This window comes from Chinchilla lanigera, unplaced genomic scaffold (genome assembly GCF_000276665.1).
Source record: "Chinchilla lanigera isolate Chin_1 unplaced genomic scaffold, ChiLan1.0 scaffold00080, whole genome shotgun sequence".
NCBI lineage: Eukaryota > Metazoa > Chordata > Mammalia > Rodentia > Chinchillidae > Chinchilla > Chinchilla lanigera.
This window is the reverse complement of record NW_004955481.1, coordinates 5,200,859-5,220,026: the sequence shown is the minus strand read 5'-3', so window position 1 is coordinate 5,220,026 and position 19,168 is coordinate 5,200,859. Positions and strand designations below refer to the sequence as shown.

The 19,168-nt window shown below is 49.2% G+C and overlaps 1 protein-coding gene across 3 annotated transcripts in view; it reads right to left on the bottom strand.

Annotated features, from left to right (window-relative positions):
- The window catches only part of Nos2 (nitric oxide synthase 2, inducible), a 34,450-nt gene that overhangs the window by 12,380 nt on the left and 2,902 nt on the right, over positions 1 to 19,168 (bottom strand). Inside the window, exons 1-14 of one of the 3 annotated variants that reach the window (XM_005402774.2) lie at positions 18,502 to 18,619; positions 13,243 to 13,327; positions 12,417 to 12,539; positions 11,102 to 11,250; positions 8,089 to 8,251; positions 7,257 to 7,348; positions 6,309 to 6,450; positions 6,060 to 6,199; positions 5,281 to 5,455; positions 5,089 to 5,190; positions 1,564 to 1,758; positions 870 to 952; positions 388 to 532; positions 194 to 298 (exon numbers count right to left, since the gene is read on the bottom strand). In XM_005402774.2, coding sequence (XP_005402831.1) covers positions 194 to 298; positions 388 to 532; positions 870 to 952; positions 1,564 to 1,758; positions 5,089 to 5,190; positions 5,281 to 5,455; positions 6,060 to 6,199; positions 6,309 to 6,450; positions 7,257 to 7,348; positions 8,089 to 8,251; positions 11,102 to 11,250; positions 12,417 to 12,539; positions 13,243 to 13,327; positions 18,502 to 18,608 — 1,806 coding nt within the window. In that variant the 5' untranslated portion in view covers positions 18,609 to 18,619. Of the gene's footprint in view, positions 1 to 193; positions 299 to 387; positions 533 to 869; positions 953 to 1,563; positions 1,759 to 5,088; positions 5,191 to 5,280; positions 5,456 to 6,059; positions 6,200 to 6,308; positions 6,451 to 7,256; positions 7,349 to 8,088; positions 8,252 to 11,101; positions 11,251 to 12,416; positions 12,540 to 13,242; positions 13,328 to 18,501; positions 18,620 to 19,168 lie in introns of those variants that run through there. The other 2 variants (XM_005402773.2, XM_013503498.1) reach the window with 2 other exon arrangements.

Sequence of the window (19,168 nt, the reverse complement as noted above, 5' to 3'; positions counted from 1 at the left end):
TTTTTTTTTCTGATTTAAAAAAGGCAGATCAATTCACAGCAATTATTATGCCATAGAAAAGGGGACATGCTAGAGCCACAGTGACCTGTGCATCCTGTCCCAAAGGCCCACTTGAGTTCACACTGAATCCCTTCAACCGTTTCCTGGGTCCTGCAAGGCCTCAGCACCCTGCCGCTGATGTTCAAGCACTCACCTCCCCGTTGCCAGGGCAGTCTCCGTTCCCAAATGTGCTGGTCACCACCAGCAGGAGCTGCTCCTCCTCCAGCCTGCTCAGCCTGTACTCGTCCATGCAGAGAACCTGGGATGACACGGAGGTAGCCATCAGCCCTCAGCTCTTGCCCGGGCCCTCCATGCCTGCCCCAGACACCCACCCAGCTGTCGGGGTACCTTGGGGTTGAAGGCACAGCTGAACAAGGCCCCCAGGTCCTGGGCCAGTGCTTCTGATTTTCCCGTCTCGGTGGCAAAAAGGATTGTGGCTCTGACACGGGATGCCATTGTCTTGCGCATCAGCAGAGAGGCAAAGAGCGCAGCTCTGGGGGGACAGAAAGACAGATCTTGTGAGCTGAGTCAGCTTCCAGGGAGGCTCACTGTGGGCCAGGAGAATGGGAGGGGGACAACATCTGAAATGCGGCATGTGAGGGCAGAGCAGCCTACATTGCCCAACAGCTGTCCACCCTGACTGTTGGCCCTCGTCCTTTCTCACCTGCTACGCAGTCCCATGCAAGTGGCCAAGGAATTGGTGTCAGGAGCTCTGGGAGCCAAAGTCCACAAAGGATATTCTGTCTCTGAGCTCCCTGCCTACAAGGCCTGCGGGTGGAGGCTGAGTAGAAGGTCCCAGCAGGGACACCAGCACTGGCCACTCCACTTACCTGGCCAAGACTCTAAACGGGATCTCCCGTCTCTTGGGTCTGTGAGTCTCGTCCTGCCACACGTGGGTCTTCCAGGCTTCCACCTGTAGCCCAGAAGAAAGATGTGAGGCACCTTCTGCGACAGGGCGCAGAGCTACATCTCACTGCCTGGCCCAGGTCCCCCGTGGCACGCTGAGGAAGCCTCTCCTGGATCTCACGAAAGTCTTCTTTGACAAAACGTGAACTGTTACACACAGCTCATGGGACACATCCTCCCACCATGGAGTTAATGTCTGTCCTTTTTAGAGATGACAGAAATGGGGCTCAGGAAGGTGACACGACCTATCCATGATCACACAGCCAGTAAACTGTAGAACCAGCAGCTTTAGACCATACCATTCCTCTCTGTAATAGTTTGCCAGGTCCTCCCAGGAAGTGGTGTACGGACAGATACCCTTGAGGGCTTACGCCCATCAGACAACAGGCCACCAAAGGCACACTGAAAGGAATTTCCTTCAGTCTCCCTCTGTGGAAAGGGATGGGGGCTCTTCTGCCTCCTTGAGTGAGGCCTAAAAAGCTTTAATAATATTCCCCAGGTCCCCAAAATTCTTCCTGTCTGCTAGCCTAGGGGAGCACATGAGTGTCTACACACGCATGTGCACAGTCTCCACACCTGAGCTCCAAGGGGCACAGGAAGGGAAGGCCCCTCCCTCACCTGATAGTAGTAGAATGGGGACAGGATGTAGTTCAGCATCTCCTGGTGAAACACTGGGGTGATGCTCCCCGAAATTGGAGGGACCAGCCAAATCCAGTCGGCCGGGCAGCCCCCACGGGCCCGGTACTCGTTCTGCATGTGCTTCATGAAGGACTCTGCCGCGGAGTGGTGGTCCATGATGGTCACATTCTGCTTCTACATCAGAGGAAGGCAAGAGAGGAGTCAACGTGGAGTGGGAGAACAGGAGTGGGGCCCGCTGGCTGCAGAGATGCTTCCTCCAAGGTGGCGGGGGCAGGCCAGCACCCTGAAATGCGACAGTGATATTCCCCTGGCCCTTCTTACCTGCGGAAACTATGTGCCCAAAAGGAGGCACTTCCGGGGCCCAAGACATCATCATAACCATGGTGAGACCACGGGTCACATGGTGGCCTCCCCTTGACCCTCTGGGGAAAGCACCCAGCTTCTCATGACCCACACGGCTAGCAAACAGCTCTGTCTGGATGTGAATAACTCAACAGCAGCACTTTTTTCAAGTGAAGCCACCCCAGCCCTGTGTTGGTGGAGAGTTCCAGGCATCACTTCCCTGAGGTTGTGCCTTCTCAGCCAAGAAGGAACTAGACACCACTGTGAGAGGGCTGAGGCACTGAGATCATTCTACCGTAGGAGAAACAAATCATCCACATCCTAAAGTTAGAGGCCATGGGATCTGGGCCAGCTCAGAATGATACAACAAGAACAGCCACAACCCCACTATGGGTAACCACAATGTCTGGGGCAACCATTGAACCTGAGACACTTTTTTAACACAATAGTCCAAACTCTGACCTCTCATTGGCCATGTGACCTCAAGCTATTAGCTCCTTAACCTTGCCAAGCCTCCGTTTCCTCATCTGTACAATGGATGTCAACTGTTCCTATATCATGACATTGCTGAAAGGATGGAGGAGATTGCTAGAAGCACAGCATTGTAAATGCTCAACAAATATTAGCTGCTGTTATTATTTCATCCGTCAGGCATTGCACAAGGCCCTCACATGACAAGGGGAAAGATGGTCCATACTCTGCATTAGATTATTGTCTACTAGGCAAAGCAGAAGGAGGTCAGCCTTTGTCACAAGGCCTGATGGGAGCTATGATGGAGACAAGTAGGTACAGCTCAAGGAGGGTGGAGAGGATGACCCAGTGGCAGACAGAGGTCCAGGAGAGGTACAGGGACTGGGGACAGTGTAATGGTTGATACATTGTGTCAACTTGAGAAGTTTAGAAGCTTAACTAAGTGACTCAGCAGGGGGCCAGGGTTCTCCCTCTGTAGACATCCTGAACCTGTGGAAGAGGAGGGTATGGAGATGGTGTGTGTGCTACATCCACCCAGAGGAAGGGTAGCTTGGTCACAGTATAAGGGAGGAAAAGAGGCTTGCTCTCCCCGAACCTTTTTGCTCTTGCTGCTTTTGCTGTCTTCTGCCCCCTTCGACTATTGCCCCTGGGCCATGCCACCCTGCCTTGGAGCCAGCTGATTATGGACTGAAACCTCCACAAACTGTGAACTAAATCAACCTTTCCTTCCTTACTTTGGGGTGTTGGGTATTTAGTCCCAGCAATGAGAGAAAAGTAACTAAGACAGCTTCCAAGGGAGGGAAAATTTTGAGAGAGAGATATAAGTTGGCAAAAGCATTCTTGGAGGAGGAGCTTATGAACCAGAGCAGTCAGTTAATGTCAGGACCTGTAACTCCAGCCACATCTTGGAAAATTTTATAAACTTACTTCTCAGCTTACTACATAGCCCAGGCTGGCTTCAAACTTGAGATCCTCCTGCCTCACCCTCCCAAGTATTGAACTGTCACTTAATTCTGAATAGGAGGTACTGTTATTATCTCCATTTTACAAATGAGGGAAAAAGAAGGCCAGGTCTTTTAAAGGTTATCTTGGAGGAGGTGACAAAGAAGTCCCGAGACACTAAGCAGTGGAGGGCCTTTGTCAGCAGCAATCAGGAGATGGCTGAGACTCTGAATTTTCTGAGACACATCTGCATCCTGCCAGTGTCAGGTCTGGCGTTGGGAGTCCTTGGGAGCCAGGATGCATGATCCCCACCAGCCCTTCCTGAACTGGGCCAGTGCAGGTGCTCTTCCTGTTCCACCTTAGCTCTGAACCCTTCCTCCCTCAGTACCAGGAAGGATTTGCCCTTGGGGTGGCCTAGCCATGGGGAACAACATATGAGCATACATACAGTATTTCTGTTTACCACTCACAGTCTTGGCCCCTAGTGCATGACAAATGCTCAATTAAACTTTGCTGAATGATGAATGACTCTCTGTCCAGTGTTCTGGCCTCTAGGCCATCAGTCAGCTTTGTGGAGACAGTATGATCTTCCAAAGTAATAACTTCACACATCCGGAGCCTCCCTCCCTAAGGCATGCAAGTATAGGAACAGCGCAAACAGGAAAAGCAGAGGGAGGAAGGGCTCACACCCATCAAGAACCAGCCTGCTGTGTGTGGGCACAAAAGATGGATGCTGTACTCATGGCTCACACAGACATAGGCTTGCATTTATTCATGCATCCAGCACATACGTTTTTAGCATCCACCTGTGCCAGACACTCTGTTAAGCCAAAGGTGCATCAGCAAACATGAAAGGTAAGACCGCTGCCGCAGGGAGCCCTGTGGGGTTTATATTCCAGTGGGGAAAACAAAACAACAAAGATAGACAGAAGCAGATGTCCTATATAATACCAGAAAAAGCAGAATTAAATTACTAACTGAGAGAGACAGGATGGTGATGGGGCGAGGGTATTCTTTTACATGGCGTGGTCAGGCAGAGGCCCGTTAAGGAGACAACTGAGACCTGCAAAAAGGTAAGGAGCTGGTCATGGGACGATCTGTGGAAAGAAAATCTAAGTAGAGGGAAATATAAGCGCAAAGGCCCGAAGGTGGGAATCTTTTGGTGAGTTTGAAAAGATGACAAGAATTCCAGCATGACCAAGCGGTGGAAGATAAAAGCCAGATTGGAACTACCAAAGGATGATGAAATGTCATGAGACTGTGAAAAAGTTTTGCTGTAAAGAGAGGCAGATAAAGCTGGGGCCGGGTGGAAGCCCGAGGATTGGGAAGAGTTGTCTGGCTAGCTATTCATTTATTTTCTTTAGATGGGAGCTAGGGCAGCCTGTGTGTACACAGATTAGAATGATCCAGCAGAGAGGGAGACAGTGGTGATGCAGAAAGAGGAGAGGGGATTTGCAAGGATAGAGCCCTCAAGCAACAGAGAGGACAAGATTCAGTGCTCAAGCGCAGAAGGTGGCGGGTCTTAGGAGGTGAGGGCTTGCCTGCTGTTGGATGGCTAGAGCAGGCCAGGGGGCTTACTTAGCCCGTATCCCAGCACCAGGGAGCTTCCTGGCACACTGGGTATTCGATACTTGTCTGATGCACGCATGAATGAACAATGCTGTAAGGGGTACACCAAGCACCAGACAAGTAGCAAGGCCCGCCCCTTCTCACCAAAACATCTGCAGACCCATAAAACATCTGGCATACCTGGAAACTATGGAGCACAGCAACATTGATCTCTGTGACAGCACGGTCTTTCCAGAGGGAGGCCAGTGTGTGTGTGTCCAGGCCCATCCTCCTGCCCACTTCCTGCAGAGGCAGAGCAATGGGGTGAGGCTGCCCCAGAGAACTCCCCATGGGCCCCACCTGCAGAACGCCCAGCTAGGCAGCCCTCTTAACCTCCAGGATGTTGTAGCGCTGAGCATCACAGAAGTCCCGGACTCCGATCTCTGTGCCCATGTACCAGCCGTTGAAGGGGCACCCAGGGAACTCAAGGCCGCCCACCTCAAGCAGCATGTTGGCCACCGCAGGCAGGGCATACCACTTCAGCCCCAGCTCCTGGAACCACTCGTACCTAGTGGGAGGCGGGGCCAGTTTTAAGTGCGGCTTTCTCCTCCACCCCACTTGCACCAAAAAAAAAATAAAACCTTCGGAAAAAGATTCCACCAAGAAAATTCCTTTCCAAGAGATGATCTGGCCATCCCCCCAGGACAGAATTGTCCTCAGTTGTCACTCATTAAAAATAAAAACAAGAAGTGACAGCCCGAGGCTGAGGGTGCTGACTCTAGATCAGGTGGTCTGTAGAGCGTTCTTAGAGGGGGTGACATTGCAGGAAATCACTTTTGACAAGAAGAAAGGAGCCTTGCAGATTTCTGAGGAAAGTGTATGTCATGGAGGAACAACTGCAAAGTCCCTGATGCCAGACTGAGCTCAGTATATTTAAGGGACAAGAAGAGTTCAACCTAATGCCGGTCAGATGTAAGTCTCAGTAGATGGAGGTATTTTTGTAGTTAGGAGGAGCACCAAGTGCAGGGCTGAATGAAGTGAGCTCTTAAAGTCACCTGCTGCTGGCCAGGCTTTGGGGGAGGTGCCAGGAGGTGCCTGATGGCCGGAGTCTCACTGGGGCACAGAGATGGGGCACATGCTGATTTGCACCCCTGCACCCCGCAGCCACTTACTTGGGATGCTCCATAGGCACTTCAAGCACAAGATCAGGTGGGATTTCAAAGAGCTCAGGGTCGCGGCCGTCAGCCTGCAGGACCAGAGGCAGCACATCAAAGCGGCCGTAGTGAGGCTTCCAGCCCAGGTCAATGCACAGCTGAGAGACAAAGACAGACCCAGTGAGTCTGCAGGCCCAGGCACTTGGTCTCCTCGGGCCTCCACTCTGTCACCCACCACAGACTCCCTGCCCGAAGGTCGCAGGGTACCTGAGTGAACTCCAGGTTGGCAGGGTCCCCTCTGATGGTACCATCTGGCATCTGGTAGCCCGCATACCGGATGAGCTGAGCATTCCAGATGCGGAAGTCATGCTTCCCATCAGTCCGCTGGGGGAACACGGTGATGGCCGACCTTCCCCAGGATACAGACAGTGCTGTTTACCATCTGACCCTGTTAGGGGCTCTGAGCCCCTCCCTGCTGCCAGTATCTCCCACTCCACTCTTCCCACTCTGCAGCCCCCGTACCCAGGCCACCACCTGCTCCTGCCAGCTACCCTTCCTCTATGACCTGCACAGGGCTGGCCTCTCTGGGAGCCCCCATGCTACAGCCCTTTTCCTCGCCATCCCGTATTCTCTGCCCACAGCTGAGTTGTTGGATGCTTGTTCAGTGCCGACCATAGGTTCATAGCAGGCTTGAGCCACATCTTAGGGTCTTGGTCACCTCTGCGTCCCACTCCCTTCCCTTCTTTCCCCACCCTCCAGCCTAACCCTGGTTAAGTCCCCATCAGATGGGCACTGAGTATTTCCTGAACATGAAAATAAGCGAATGACAAATGAGCTGTTCAATCCAATGGGGCGGGGGGGAACACACAACAAACATCGAGTCTCCCATCTCTAAGAAAAATACCACACCAGATCCATCTGCTAAAAAACTAATGTCTCACCCACCTAAAATGTGGGAAGCCCTAACTAAGCAGTGAAAAAGTTACTTCTTAGAGACGTAACTTTCTCAAGGGTTCAAGTCAGAAGGAAACCACAGAAACAGGCTACTGACAGAGGCTCAGCTCGTGGAGGCAGGCTCACTATTCAAGGTCCGTGAAGAAGCTGCGTCTTTCTCCTTTTCCTCTCTTCCTGGTTTCTCCTTGAGCCGGGGATGCCTCCCCTATACCCATCTTCATCTTTTGTCTAAGACTCTGGGGCAGGGAGAGGTGCACCCACCTGATGTTGCCGTTGTTGGTGGAATAGCGGAGGTGCCTGCAGATGTGTTCGAACATCTCCTGGGCAGTGGTACAGCTACGGGCATCGAAGACCTGCACACCCCCAACCAGACCATGTGGTCAAGGACTGTGTGGCAGAGGCTTTGTGGCTGATCGGAAACCTCTAGGGACAGTGGCGCCTGCACACCAACACCCGACCAATGTGGGGGAGCGCATTCTCCCCTCGGCACTGACTGTCCCATCTCACAGCTGCGCTATCCTTTCTGCTGCTCTGCTACAAGAGCACAGGTAAACCTACTTAGAAGACTCCAGAAAAGCTCACATCCCCAGAAAACTTTAAAGGGCCAGGAGTCTGGATCCCAACAGCCCCTGTCTGGTTCGTTGGCAACACAACCATGTGTAACACAGCCAGAACTAGTTTCCCTGGCTTATCTTGTCACCCGCTCTGTCCAAGTGCTTTCAGTATGATCCAACAACAAATAATCCTCCCACAAAATGATGCCCTAGGATGCTGGGATAAATCAAATGTTCTCTTGCAGCCAAGCATTCAAATATTCTAGACAAAAAACCTCTTTTGCAGCACTAAGGCCTCAGCACCAACAAGAACAAGGTCATTCATTCTTTGGCTTTATGGTAGTATTTGGTCTCCAAGGTTTAACATAGAAAGATCAGCTAGAGATCCTGGTATTGAATCAGATTCAAGACATGTAGCAGAGGAGCCCCTACACAGCCATCTCAAATTGGGAACCTGGGGCTTTGGCTTCTGTCTGCGGACCCCAGAGGGCCACCTGCTTAGGGCTCAGGGCCACCCACCTCCCTCTTGACTCCCTCACCTGCAGGTTGGACCACTGGATCCTCCCGATGCAGCGAGGGGCATTGCGCCAGGCCAGCTTGGTAGCGAAGATGAGCTCATCTCCTGTCAGCTGGTAGGTTCCTGTTGTTTCTATCTCCTTTGTTACTGCTTCCACTCTGGCCAGATATTCCTCTATTTTTGCCCTGGGGGACAGGAAGACATCCGGAAGATTAACAATGCGATGACCTTACCTGGAGATTAACTCAATCCACAGACACAGGAACTGAAGTCAGAAACCAAGAGAGCAAACTGTCCCTCACTGGAGACTGTCCCCTCCAGGGCCAGCTATGTGGACTCTCACTTAGCCTAGAGGGGTCTCGGGTTTAATGCACTGCTGTCACCATCTTGAAGTTCTTAGTCATGTTGGAATAAGGAGTCCGTATTTTCATTTTTACTCTGGATCTTGCAAATTATGTAGCCCGTGATGAGCTGGACAGAACCCTTGTTATTTCCAGGTGCTTTTCTCGGTAACTTGGCAAAGGTTGAGATCCTTCTCAGATATTTGCAAGACTTGGAGGAGCAGTGTCTAATCAAGCCATGGCAACCTCATGTCTCCTTTGGTCAGCGGAGTGCCTGTCACCTCCTTACAGCTAAGAGAAGGTGGGTCAGCCCCTCAGATGGCAGCTCCTCTACACTGAGACTCATGTGAGCCAGTGAAGCAACTCACAGCCATGGTCTTACTGAGTCTGTGAGGAAGGGTTTAATATTTTTTTGAGTCAGGGTCTCATTAAGTTACCCAGTCCTTAAACTCAAGCCAATTTTCCTGCCTCGGCCTCCCGAGTAGCAGGAATTACAGGTGCACAGCCACCTGCTGGCTTAGAAGGTGTTTTGGGTTCATTTTATTGCCAGGAGTCGCAAAGCTCAGGGGGTCTCACATCTCTAGGGAGTTAAGTGCTGGGCTCGGGAACGTTAGCATAGAAAAGAGCAAAACCAGGATACAAACCCAGGTTGCCCTGCTGCCAAGCCCTGGTTCTTGACTGCCCACCGAGGCCCTTCTACCTTCCAAACCCCTTCCAGGGGGACTGCAAGACTTGAGACGCTGTCCTCAGGAGCCCAGGCAGGCCCAGACACAACCGGGGAAGACAGGGTGGGGACTCAGGCCACAGGGCTCTAGGGCCCGCCCAGGCAGAAGCTGTATCCAGTGATTTCTAAACACACTTCAAAAATATCCCAAAAGGAAGGACTTGGTCAGAAAGGCTTTGAAACACACACACACACACACACACACACACACACACACACAGAGCAACCTTGAGATTTCTAATCAGCACAAATAAAAGCCTTTGAAATAGCAACAAACAAAACTATTTAAGGAATAGATTCCTGACTAAGGCCACTGGACGGGCCACTGGGAACAAAATGGCCTTTTGGGCATGCAGAATGTCTTGACAACTCTTCTTCCTTGATTAAAGAAAGAAGCACAAAGACAAAACACGGGGTGATATTTACCCTCAAGGACATCCCTGCCATAAGGAACTGCCGGGTGAGGTCCGGCTCCCTCCCCAAACAAAGCTTCCGGCAACGTCCCCTGTTCTGCCCCTGAGCACAAAAACAGCAGTGACCACAGCCGCCACCAAAGCTTTCAACACGCAGGGGAGCACCAACACTTGACTACTGGTAAAGGCCATCATTCACATTCGTGCCTGAGTCCCTTCAAATTTTATATTTTACCATTTCACGTAGCCCTGTTTCTGAGGCACTAAAAAAATGCTATGATGACTGTCAGCTCTGAAAGAAAGGAATGGCTTCCATCAGCGGCAAACACATTTGAATGTGATATACAGCAAGCCGCACTCTCTAAACACACCGTAACTCTCCACATACAAAGGATGACCAAAGCCGCAGCAGGCCATGTCTCTGGCTGTTGGTGTCACTGTGGGGATGGGACTGGCATCATCCCAAGACCCTCGGGGGAGACCGTGACAAATGGGACTTCCTTCAGTGAGAAGCAAAGGGTTTGAACAGCCACCATGCCAGCTTGCCCTCATCCCGACTGGAGTAGGACCCCAGGCCCCAAGAGGTAGATGCCAGGGGCCCGAGGCTGAAAGCAAAGACTCCTGGTGCCGGCTGCCTGGGCTCAACTCCCAGCCTGGGACTGGAGGATGTGAGCCCTCAAGCATGGTATCTCTCCTCTGTGAATCCGTTTCCTTGTTTGTAGAAGGGGGATAATGACAGTACCCATCTCATAGAGTCGTGGTTTCATTAAACGCAAGTGACTTACTCAGGGCCCGGCATATGCTTGGTGCCCCATAGATAAAGAAAAAGTACTATGGCTCAGTGAAGTCCGTCAGGGAAAATCCCTGGGACCCGAAAGTCTCACTAGATAACAAGAGAACCAAGAGACCAAGGACAATAGTCATGAAATACTCTGGCGGGAGCTCTAGTTGCCTGGCTCACAAAGTGGCAGCCCCCAACCACTCTCCACCCAGCTGAACATTACAGTTGCTAGGGGGTTAAAGAACACAGACTCTGTCACTTCCCCACCTCCCAAGATGCTGCTGCCCGTGTCTGTCAACTGAAGAATGACTAACTACAGGACTGAAGGACTCCCAGCACTGCACCCACATCTATAGCAGCAGGGGCATGGCGAGGTGGTCTCCAAGGAACTTTCAATCTCAAGCATTTCACAATAGTGGGGTCCATGTAAACTAGGGCTACTTTGTGCTAGGACACAATTATGAACTTGCATAATCCTCAGAACAGTCTCATGAGCTAGTCTACTACCTCATTGTACAGATGATGAAATTTGAGGCTCAGGGGTTGAATGGATTTACCAAGGATTCATTGGTGGTTAACGGTGGAACTGGGATTCAAATTCACACTTTTAACCCCGACTGGGAACACCTCCTCCAAGGTCCCTTCCCTAGCAAAACTGTGTTTCCGCCCTGGATCCACTGCGACTTTGGGAAGGAAAAGGGTCTGGAGACTCAGGGTAATTGCTGGACACCGGGAGCCTGGATGGAAGAGGCAGTGATACGCGGTAAAAACCTTACTCTTTGAAGGAGTCGTAATACTGGTTGACAAATTCGATAGCTTGAGGTAGAAGCTCATCCAGAGGGGTAGGCTTGTCCCTGGGTCCTCTGGTCATACTTCTGGGGGTCATCATGGACCCAAGGCAAGATTTGGGTTTGCAAGCAAAATTCTGGAAAAAGAGAGGCAGGTGGTGAGGTTGGGAGTTTGGCCTCTGGGCCTTCCTCCTCCTGGGCCAGGGCCTGGCTGCCTCCCTCCCGACCCTGGGACGCCTCCTCCTTGGGGTCCACAGGGTTTCCTCTTCACCCAGATGTCCTCTCTACAAGCTAAGTCCCAGTGAGTGTGGACAAGCCTGGCCTCTGTCTCTCAGCCTGGTCTCCAGCCACACTCAGACTCAGACCAAAGTCTACAGCTTGGTCCCTGGGAACATTTCTTGTGCTTGGCCCATTTGGCTCCAGTGCTATCACTGGACTGAAATAAGAGTACAAATCACAAAGCCATAGAATAGCACAAAAAGAAGTCCAGAAAAACAGATGCCCAAATGTGTACTGGAGTGGTTTGCAGTGGCAGGGTGAGGGCTTTCACGGTCTTGAAATTTTCAATTCTTCCCCACTTTACAACCATAGTGTACACTGTTAAGTCAGACAAAGGAACAAGACACGTAAAAGAACAGAAAGGAGACTTTTAAAGGACATTTAGTCTAACACTTATTGGCAGCTTAAAGCTTTAATCTCCCTTGAGACCTTTTAATGACAGGGAGCTCACTATGTCTTCACTTAGTTCCAGCTTTGGGTAGTTCTGTTAAAAAATTCTCTCTGGCTGGGCGTGGTGGCTCACGCCTGTAATCCCAGCACTGGGGAAGATGAGGCAGGAGGCTCTTTGTGAGTTCGAGACCAGCCTGGGCTACAAAGTGAGCTCAAGGCCAGCCTAAACTGCACAGCGAGACCCTGTCTCAAAAAGACAAAAAAAAAACATAATAAAAATAAATTCTGAACTCTCTCTAAGCTGGGGATATAGCTCAGTGGCACAAGTGCCTGCCTAGCAAGCACAAGGTCCTGAGTTCGATTCCCAGTACCCCCCCAAAAAAAATCTATCTAAGTATCAATTCCTTTCTGTAATCATTTATCTGACTTTCTGAATTACCCTTTACTTATTAGGGTAGTTAACAGGGAGTTGACACTATTCATCTCCTACTATACCTCTTGGTCCCCAGCACCCTTTGCCCAAACAGATGATAGTTTGATGTACACAGGGAAATATCTGTTGGACCGCAAAGAGCCCCCCTGGCTTTACCAGCTTGGGATAAATGTGGTTCTCCCCGGAGCCTGGACTTCTCACCGTTTTGGCCTTATTGTGGAGTGTGTCTTGCAAAATCATCCCGTTGCCCCAGTTTTTGATCCTCATGTGCTGGGGGCAGGTCGGTGAAGGCTTATGTGGCTTGCTCTGGGATTCTGGAGTCTTCTAAGGGGGAGAGAAACCAGATTTTCCCAGGAACCGCAGGACCCCAGGGCTCCCTCCAGCCTCTGGACCCTGCTCTAGCTTGGGTGGTACAGGGATCTGCAGGTGGGCACACACAGCAGGGGGGTCAGTCCTTGACCTCCTACCTTCCCAGCAGGCAGGCCACCTGGGCCCAGGTCTGCTGAGAGATCCAGGTGCCTGGGCCACAGGCCATGCTTCTGTCCTCACTGAGGCCCTGCCAACACTTGCTCAGCAGAATTGCAATGGCAAGAATTCAAGTTCCTTGTGAGAGAGCCTGTCATAGCCAATACCACCAAGGGCAGAAGTCAGAACGGGGAGGAATATACCACTGCCTTCCTTCCCCCACGGTATCTAAGGATATGAAATCCCGTTTCTCTCCTCCCCTACTCCTTGCCCTGCCCATCTCTCTGGAACTCTCTAGAAGAAGTGGAAAGCACTTTGGGAGGCTGGGACTCGTTGCCCATCCTGCCAGACCACTTAGAGGTACCAGTGCACCTTGGAAGTCATATCTCCCAACTACTGCAGATCTTTCTGGCTGCAACCCATGCCCCTGGGTCTGGGACCCCATGCTTACTATCCAGACACTGGTTTCCTGTGCCCTCCAGCAGCCTCCAATGGGTTATGCATCATGCATCTGCCCAGGCCAGGGAGGAAAGGGCTTCCCATATTCACGGGACCCACTGACCTTGGCTGTTCCTGTAAGGGGCTGGGAAGATCCACTGCGGTGCTCATCAGGGCTGCAGCGTTTGGGGTCATCCTGTATTTCTGGACTGTGAAAGGAAACAGCTGTCATGAGCAGAGTCTGAGAGTGGAGGGAGTCTTGGAGTGCACTCTGCTAGCCCCTCATTGTGCAGAGGGTGGGAGTGAACTGCTCATGGTTTCCGGTCAAGGAGGACAGATCAGTCAGACAGAATCTCCCACTTCACCATCCTCCCACCTCCCCTTCTTTCTTCCCCACACAAAGCCAACAGACATGAGGAGAAGTGAGCCAGCTATTGGTCCAAATGGGGACACACAGAAGCATCGAGAAAATGTCCCTTTCTGAAAGCCAAGTGCCAAAGTATTACAGGGGTTGGTGGCTGAGATCGGCTTCCGGGCCAGCAGCGAGCACTGTCTACCACATGCTTGTTTCTAGTGACTCAATCTTTTTAATTTAAAACACTTAATTTACCTTGGGTTATTTGTTCACTGTACATTTTTACGGTGGAAAACATGAAACATACAAGAGTTGCAAGAATTGCATAATAAACTTCAACTACATTAAACTCCATTTACAATTATCAACCCATGGCTCATATTGTTTCAGCTATATCCTCCAGGCCCCAGGAAAGACAACCTCTTGAACAAGCAGTGCTGGGGAAACTGGCTACCCACATGCCAAACGTTGAATCTAGACCTGTATCTCTTATAATGTACTGAATTAAAATCAGAATGGATCAAAGATCTACATGTCAAGACAAGCAATCTGCTGGAAAACAAACAGGTAAAAACTCTTGAAGACACAAATGTAGGCAAGAACTTCCTGAACAAAACTCCAATTGCACAAGAAATAGCAGCAAGAATCAATAAATGATCAACTTACAGAATGGGAAAATTTTTTTTCAGCTCTTCAGACAGAGAACTAATACCTAGAATATATAAAGAGCTGAAAAAATACGAGACCTGCCTAAAATAAAAAGACCCCATCAAAAATGGGTAACTGAAATGAATACACACTTGTCAGAAAAAGTACAAATGGTCAATAAACACAGGAAAAAATGTTCAACATCTCTGGCCACTAGAAAAATGCAAATTAAAACAACACTAAGATTCTATCTTACTCCAGAAAGAATGCATACCATTCAGAAATCAAATAATAACAAATGCTGATGAGGCTGTAGGGAAAAGAAACCCGTACATTGTTGATGGGAATGTAAACTAGTACAACCACCATGGAAATCAGTATGGAGATCCCTCAAAAAACTAAAACTAAAAATTCCATTTGAATCAGCTCTTCCCCTTCTAGGTATCTTCCTGAAAGAGTTAAAGACATCACATCACAGTGATACATGCATATTCATGTTTACAGCAGCACAATTCCTAATAGCTAAATCCTGGAAGTACCTACTATGCCCATCAATAGATGAATGGACAAAGAAATTGCAATATTTATACACAATGGACTACTACTCTGCCATAAAGGAGGATAAACTTGAGTCATTTGTAGGAAGATGGATGCACCTTGAGACTACAGTGTTAAGTGAAATAAATCAGACACACAATCTTAAATATCACAGGGTTTCTCTTATGTGAGAAACCAAAACTATAAATAAAAAGCAAGGTAACAAATAAGAGGAATTAGGGAGGGAGATAGGCCTTTTGTAAAAGGGAAGGGGATCCAGAGATAGAGGGAAAGAGGAGGGAGGAGACAGAAAGGGGATGATAAAAAGATTGAGGTGTCTTACGTACATGTACAACGCCCCACAAGGAATGTAATCACGTACTGCAAATGTGTACCAATAAAAAAATCAAATAAAAAAAATATATCCTCCTGGCCTCTGCTTTTATTTGAAAGCAAAGTTAAAATATAATGTCATCTACATAATTACACACATGGCATAGGAGCATTAAGTGATTTATAGCTATAAAAAGATAGTATCCCTTTAAAAGAACATACCCACAGTAATCTCCCCTTATCTGTGGCTTTGTTTTCCATGGTTGCAGTTACCCAAGGTCAACTGTAGTATGAAAATATTAAATGGAAAATTCCAGAAATAAATAATTCGTAAGTTGTAAATCACCCAGCATTCTGAATAACATGATGAGATCTTGTGCCATCTTACTCTGTTCTGCCTGGGATGTGAATCACCCCTTTGTCCAGGGAATCCACACTGTCTACACTACCTGTCTACTAGTCATTTAGTAGCCATCTTTGTTATCAGATCAATCATTGCTGTATCACAGTGTTCGTATTCAAGTATCTTTATTTTATTTCATGATGGCCCCACAATGAAAGAGCAGTGATGCTGGAATCTGAACATACCAAACAGGGGCTGTAAAGTAACTGGTTATAATGAAAAGGCAAAAATTCTAGACTTACTAAGGAAAGAAAATACTGTAGGCCCAGACTGCTAAGCTCTATGGCAAGAATGAATCTTCTGTGAAATTGTGAAGAAGGAAAAAGAAATTTGTGTTGGTTTTGTGTCACACCCTAAACAGCAAAATTACAGCTACAATCCATGACAAGCACTTAGTTAAGATGGAGAAGGCATGAACTGTGAGTGGAAAACGTGAACAGAAGACAGATTCTGACTGATGGTAACATGTTGCAGGGGACAGGTGGCATCTACACAAAGACTTCAGCAAGGAATTCCCTGAGACAAATGACACCCACCCACTGGCTGCAAGTAAGGGATGGTTACACAGATTCAGAAATATATTTGACCAAGAAATAGGTGCAAGGATGGAAAAAGAATTAATTATGTACATATCCCAACTCCTCACCATGAATGTAATCGTTATGTACTGCAAACGTGTCTAATAAATTTTTTTTAATTTCAAAATCCCATATATATGTACATACGTATATGTATGTATGTGCATATATATGTGTGTGTGTATATATACATATATATATTCATTGACAAATGTAAAAATTATTGGAGGGGTTGCATCTGCAGAGTTGAAGAAGTTGATTAAGGTCATCCAACCACCAATATCATCATGGCTCAATGGTTTTCAATGACAGAATTTTTCTTATAGTGCATTGTTATAGTAGTTCTATTTCATTACTAAGTATTATTAATATCTCACTTTGCCTAGTTTATCAGTTAAACTTTATTGCTGTTAAGTATGTACAGGAATAAAACACAGTATGTAAAGGGTTCAGTACTAAAGTGGGTTCAGCCACCCACCAGGGTCTTGGACTGTAGGCCCCACAGAAAAGGGGAGCTGCTGCATGTATCACAAAGCAATTTATATCTCAGGTAACACAGGAGCCCTGCAAAGAGTTCTCTGTGTGATCATCTATTGTCTTCTGACAAAGATTCTTTGCTTGGCCAAACTCTGGTCAGACTTCTGGACCTTATCGTAGGCCCATCTGTGCACGTAAATGGAAAATACATTTTGAGCAAAGAATCTTGTTAAGTCAGTTTATCAATAACTCCCCATACACACGAGATCTCATCACCTCTGACATCTAATCAGGTTCCTCATCCTCCACCATTCCTCAGTAATGTTTGATCACTCTGGTCTACCTTCAGCAAGAATCCTGTTAGGTCAGTTTAGCCAGCAACCCTTGTGTCCCTGGTATTTTGTCTTAGAAAATTTTCATCCACTGACCCCACACCCTGCTCCCTGGCTCTGTTTCCAATCTGCCCCTGCCGTGCTCTGAGTTGAGCCCAGTCTCTCTCTCCCACTGCAAGACCTAGTTGCAGCGGTCCCCATGTCCAACATAATGGTCCTGAACAAAGTCTTCCTGGGCAAGTTTTAACACGTATCATTAAATACTTTTTTAACACATTCCTCCTATCTGGATCGGTTTGCCTCACCAGAAAAATAAATAAAGCCAATACAGAAGTATCTGGAATCTGGAACAGATAAGCCGTGGCGGAGTGGTCCGCATGGGAATGATGACAAATGAAAAGCTGTTTCGGGGCCTGAGGTCTTCAGGCCTCCAGGTCTATGCTCCTCTCACTCCCCGGCCATCACCTCTCACACGAACCTCCGTCCAGCACTCTTTGTGGCTCCCTCTTCCTTACTTTTGGAGAGATGGACATTTTCAGAAGCTTCAGATCAGAAATGCCAACTGACCTACAGTAGTATCTAAGTTGATAAACTTAACACACCTAACAGCTTACTAACTTGCACACTTAACATCCCCATTTACCCCAAATATTAGAAAGCATCGGTTTCAAGGGTTGTCTGAAAATCCCGTACAGATGGGGCTTAGTTAGCCTGACACATCGTGTGTGCAGCTGGATGTTTAGGTTGTGTGTGGTTCTCTGCCCTTATAAATAATGAGCCTGGTGCTGGTTGGGGGGGGGTGTATGCGCATGTGCATACAAGCACCTGGGGGAACATGCCAATAAATGTTCACAGTGATCCACATTAAACAATGAGATCAGTTTTAATTTTTCTTTACACTTTTCTGCATCTTTCAACTTTTTACAGTGGCTGTGAATTTCTTTCATAATTGGGATTCTTTAAAATTTGGAAAAAGAGTAAATAAAACTCTGCCTGGCCTGCTGTTACCCTGGTCAGCAGATTTCCTTGAGCTCGCTGCTGAGGGAGCCCCGGACCAAATACCAGGTGAGCACACTAAGGCTTTGGATTCTTCCTTCCAAATTACTGCCTTATCTCACATCCACAGACATCCATGCCACTTGGCTAAACCTTCGGCTGGATCTGCTTGGCTCTTGGTAGGGCTGAAGACCTCTAGGACCTGTCTGTCATCCAAGGCCGGCCCAGGAGAGTGGGGGCCTGCTTAGAGCACAGAAGGGTCTGCTGAGGGGCCAGCTTGCTCTGTGGCTGTCAGGGCTGATCTGGGGTCCTGTTCCGTGTGAGGCTCCCCTCCTCCGACCCAGCCTAACTCTCCTTACACTAAGGATATGGCAGAGGGGTGGCACTCGTGGAAGTGGGTTTTCTTTGTTAAAAGAAACCACAAAAACCTCTCTGCTCTCTTAACCATATCTGAAATCTTAAGAACGTAGCAGTCCCGGGCTCAAATATCAGAAAAACTCCCAAGTGCTGAAACAGCCACAATTTAGCCCGCATAGACGCTTCTCTGGGCGCAGGCAGGGTCATTTGTGGCTCCAGAGTTGACCTCCTCTTTGTTCTAAACGAAGTGGAAACACTCACTCGCGGGATCCCTAGGGAGCAAATATTCCAGCCCTCCCGCTTTTCCTCAGTGGGGAGCTGGGCGACCGTCCCCTCCCCCACCCCCACGGCCCAGCCCGCAGCGTACCTGGCTCGGCCGAGGCAGCGCGTGGGCTTTGGCGGGAGGATCCTGCGCAGGAACCTGTAGAGCCGCGGCCGGGCGGCCTCGCACGCCACGCTCAGCCCCTCGCGCATGACTCTGGCGGCGGCGCCTTCAAGCGACAGGCTCCGGGCCGCCGCGGCAGCAGCTTTATCGCTTCGGAACCTGAGCCCCCGCCCCAGGGCGGGGCAAACGGAGAGGCCGCGAAGGCCTCCTGGCTCCGAGGGGTCTCCAAAGGGACCTCACCTCGGGGGTGATCCCGGTTAGCGGGCTGGATGACCTTGGACAGCCCCTAGGCTAAGACAAGGGTAGGGGCCAGGATGTTTGGTCTGTTTTATTTACTCCAGTAGGCAACAAGGATCGCCGCAAAAACTCTCAGGGCACAGGGCTTCACAGTCCACACGGGAATCTTTCCTGTCTCTCTGGGTATCCTTCAGCCCTTACAAAATCCAATCTAGAAAGCAGTTCCTGTTGTTATCTCCATTGAGGAGAAAGGAGTGGGGGCGCTCAGAGAGAGTAGAGACCTTTCCCAAAGTCACACAGTAGCAGTCCAGGCTCAAGCTGTCTCCACCTCCTAAGGGCTACCTCCAGGACATGTCCTTTTGTGCTTGGAGTGCAGACAGGGGATAAAAGAAAGTGCAGGGCTGGGGTGCCT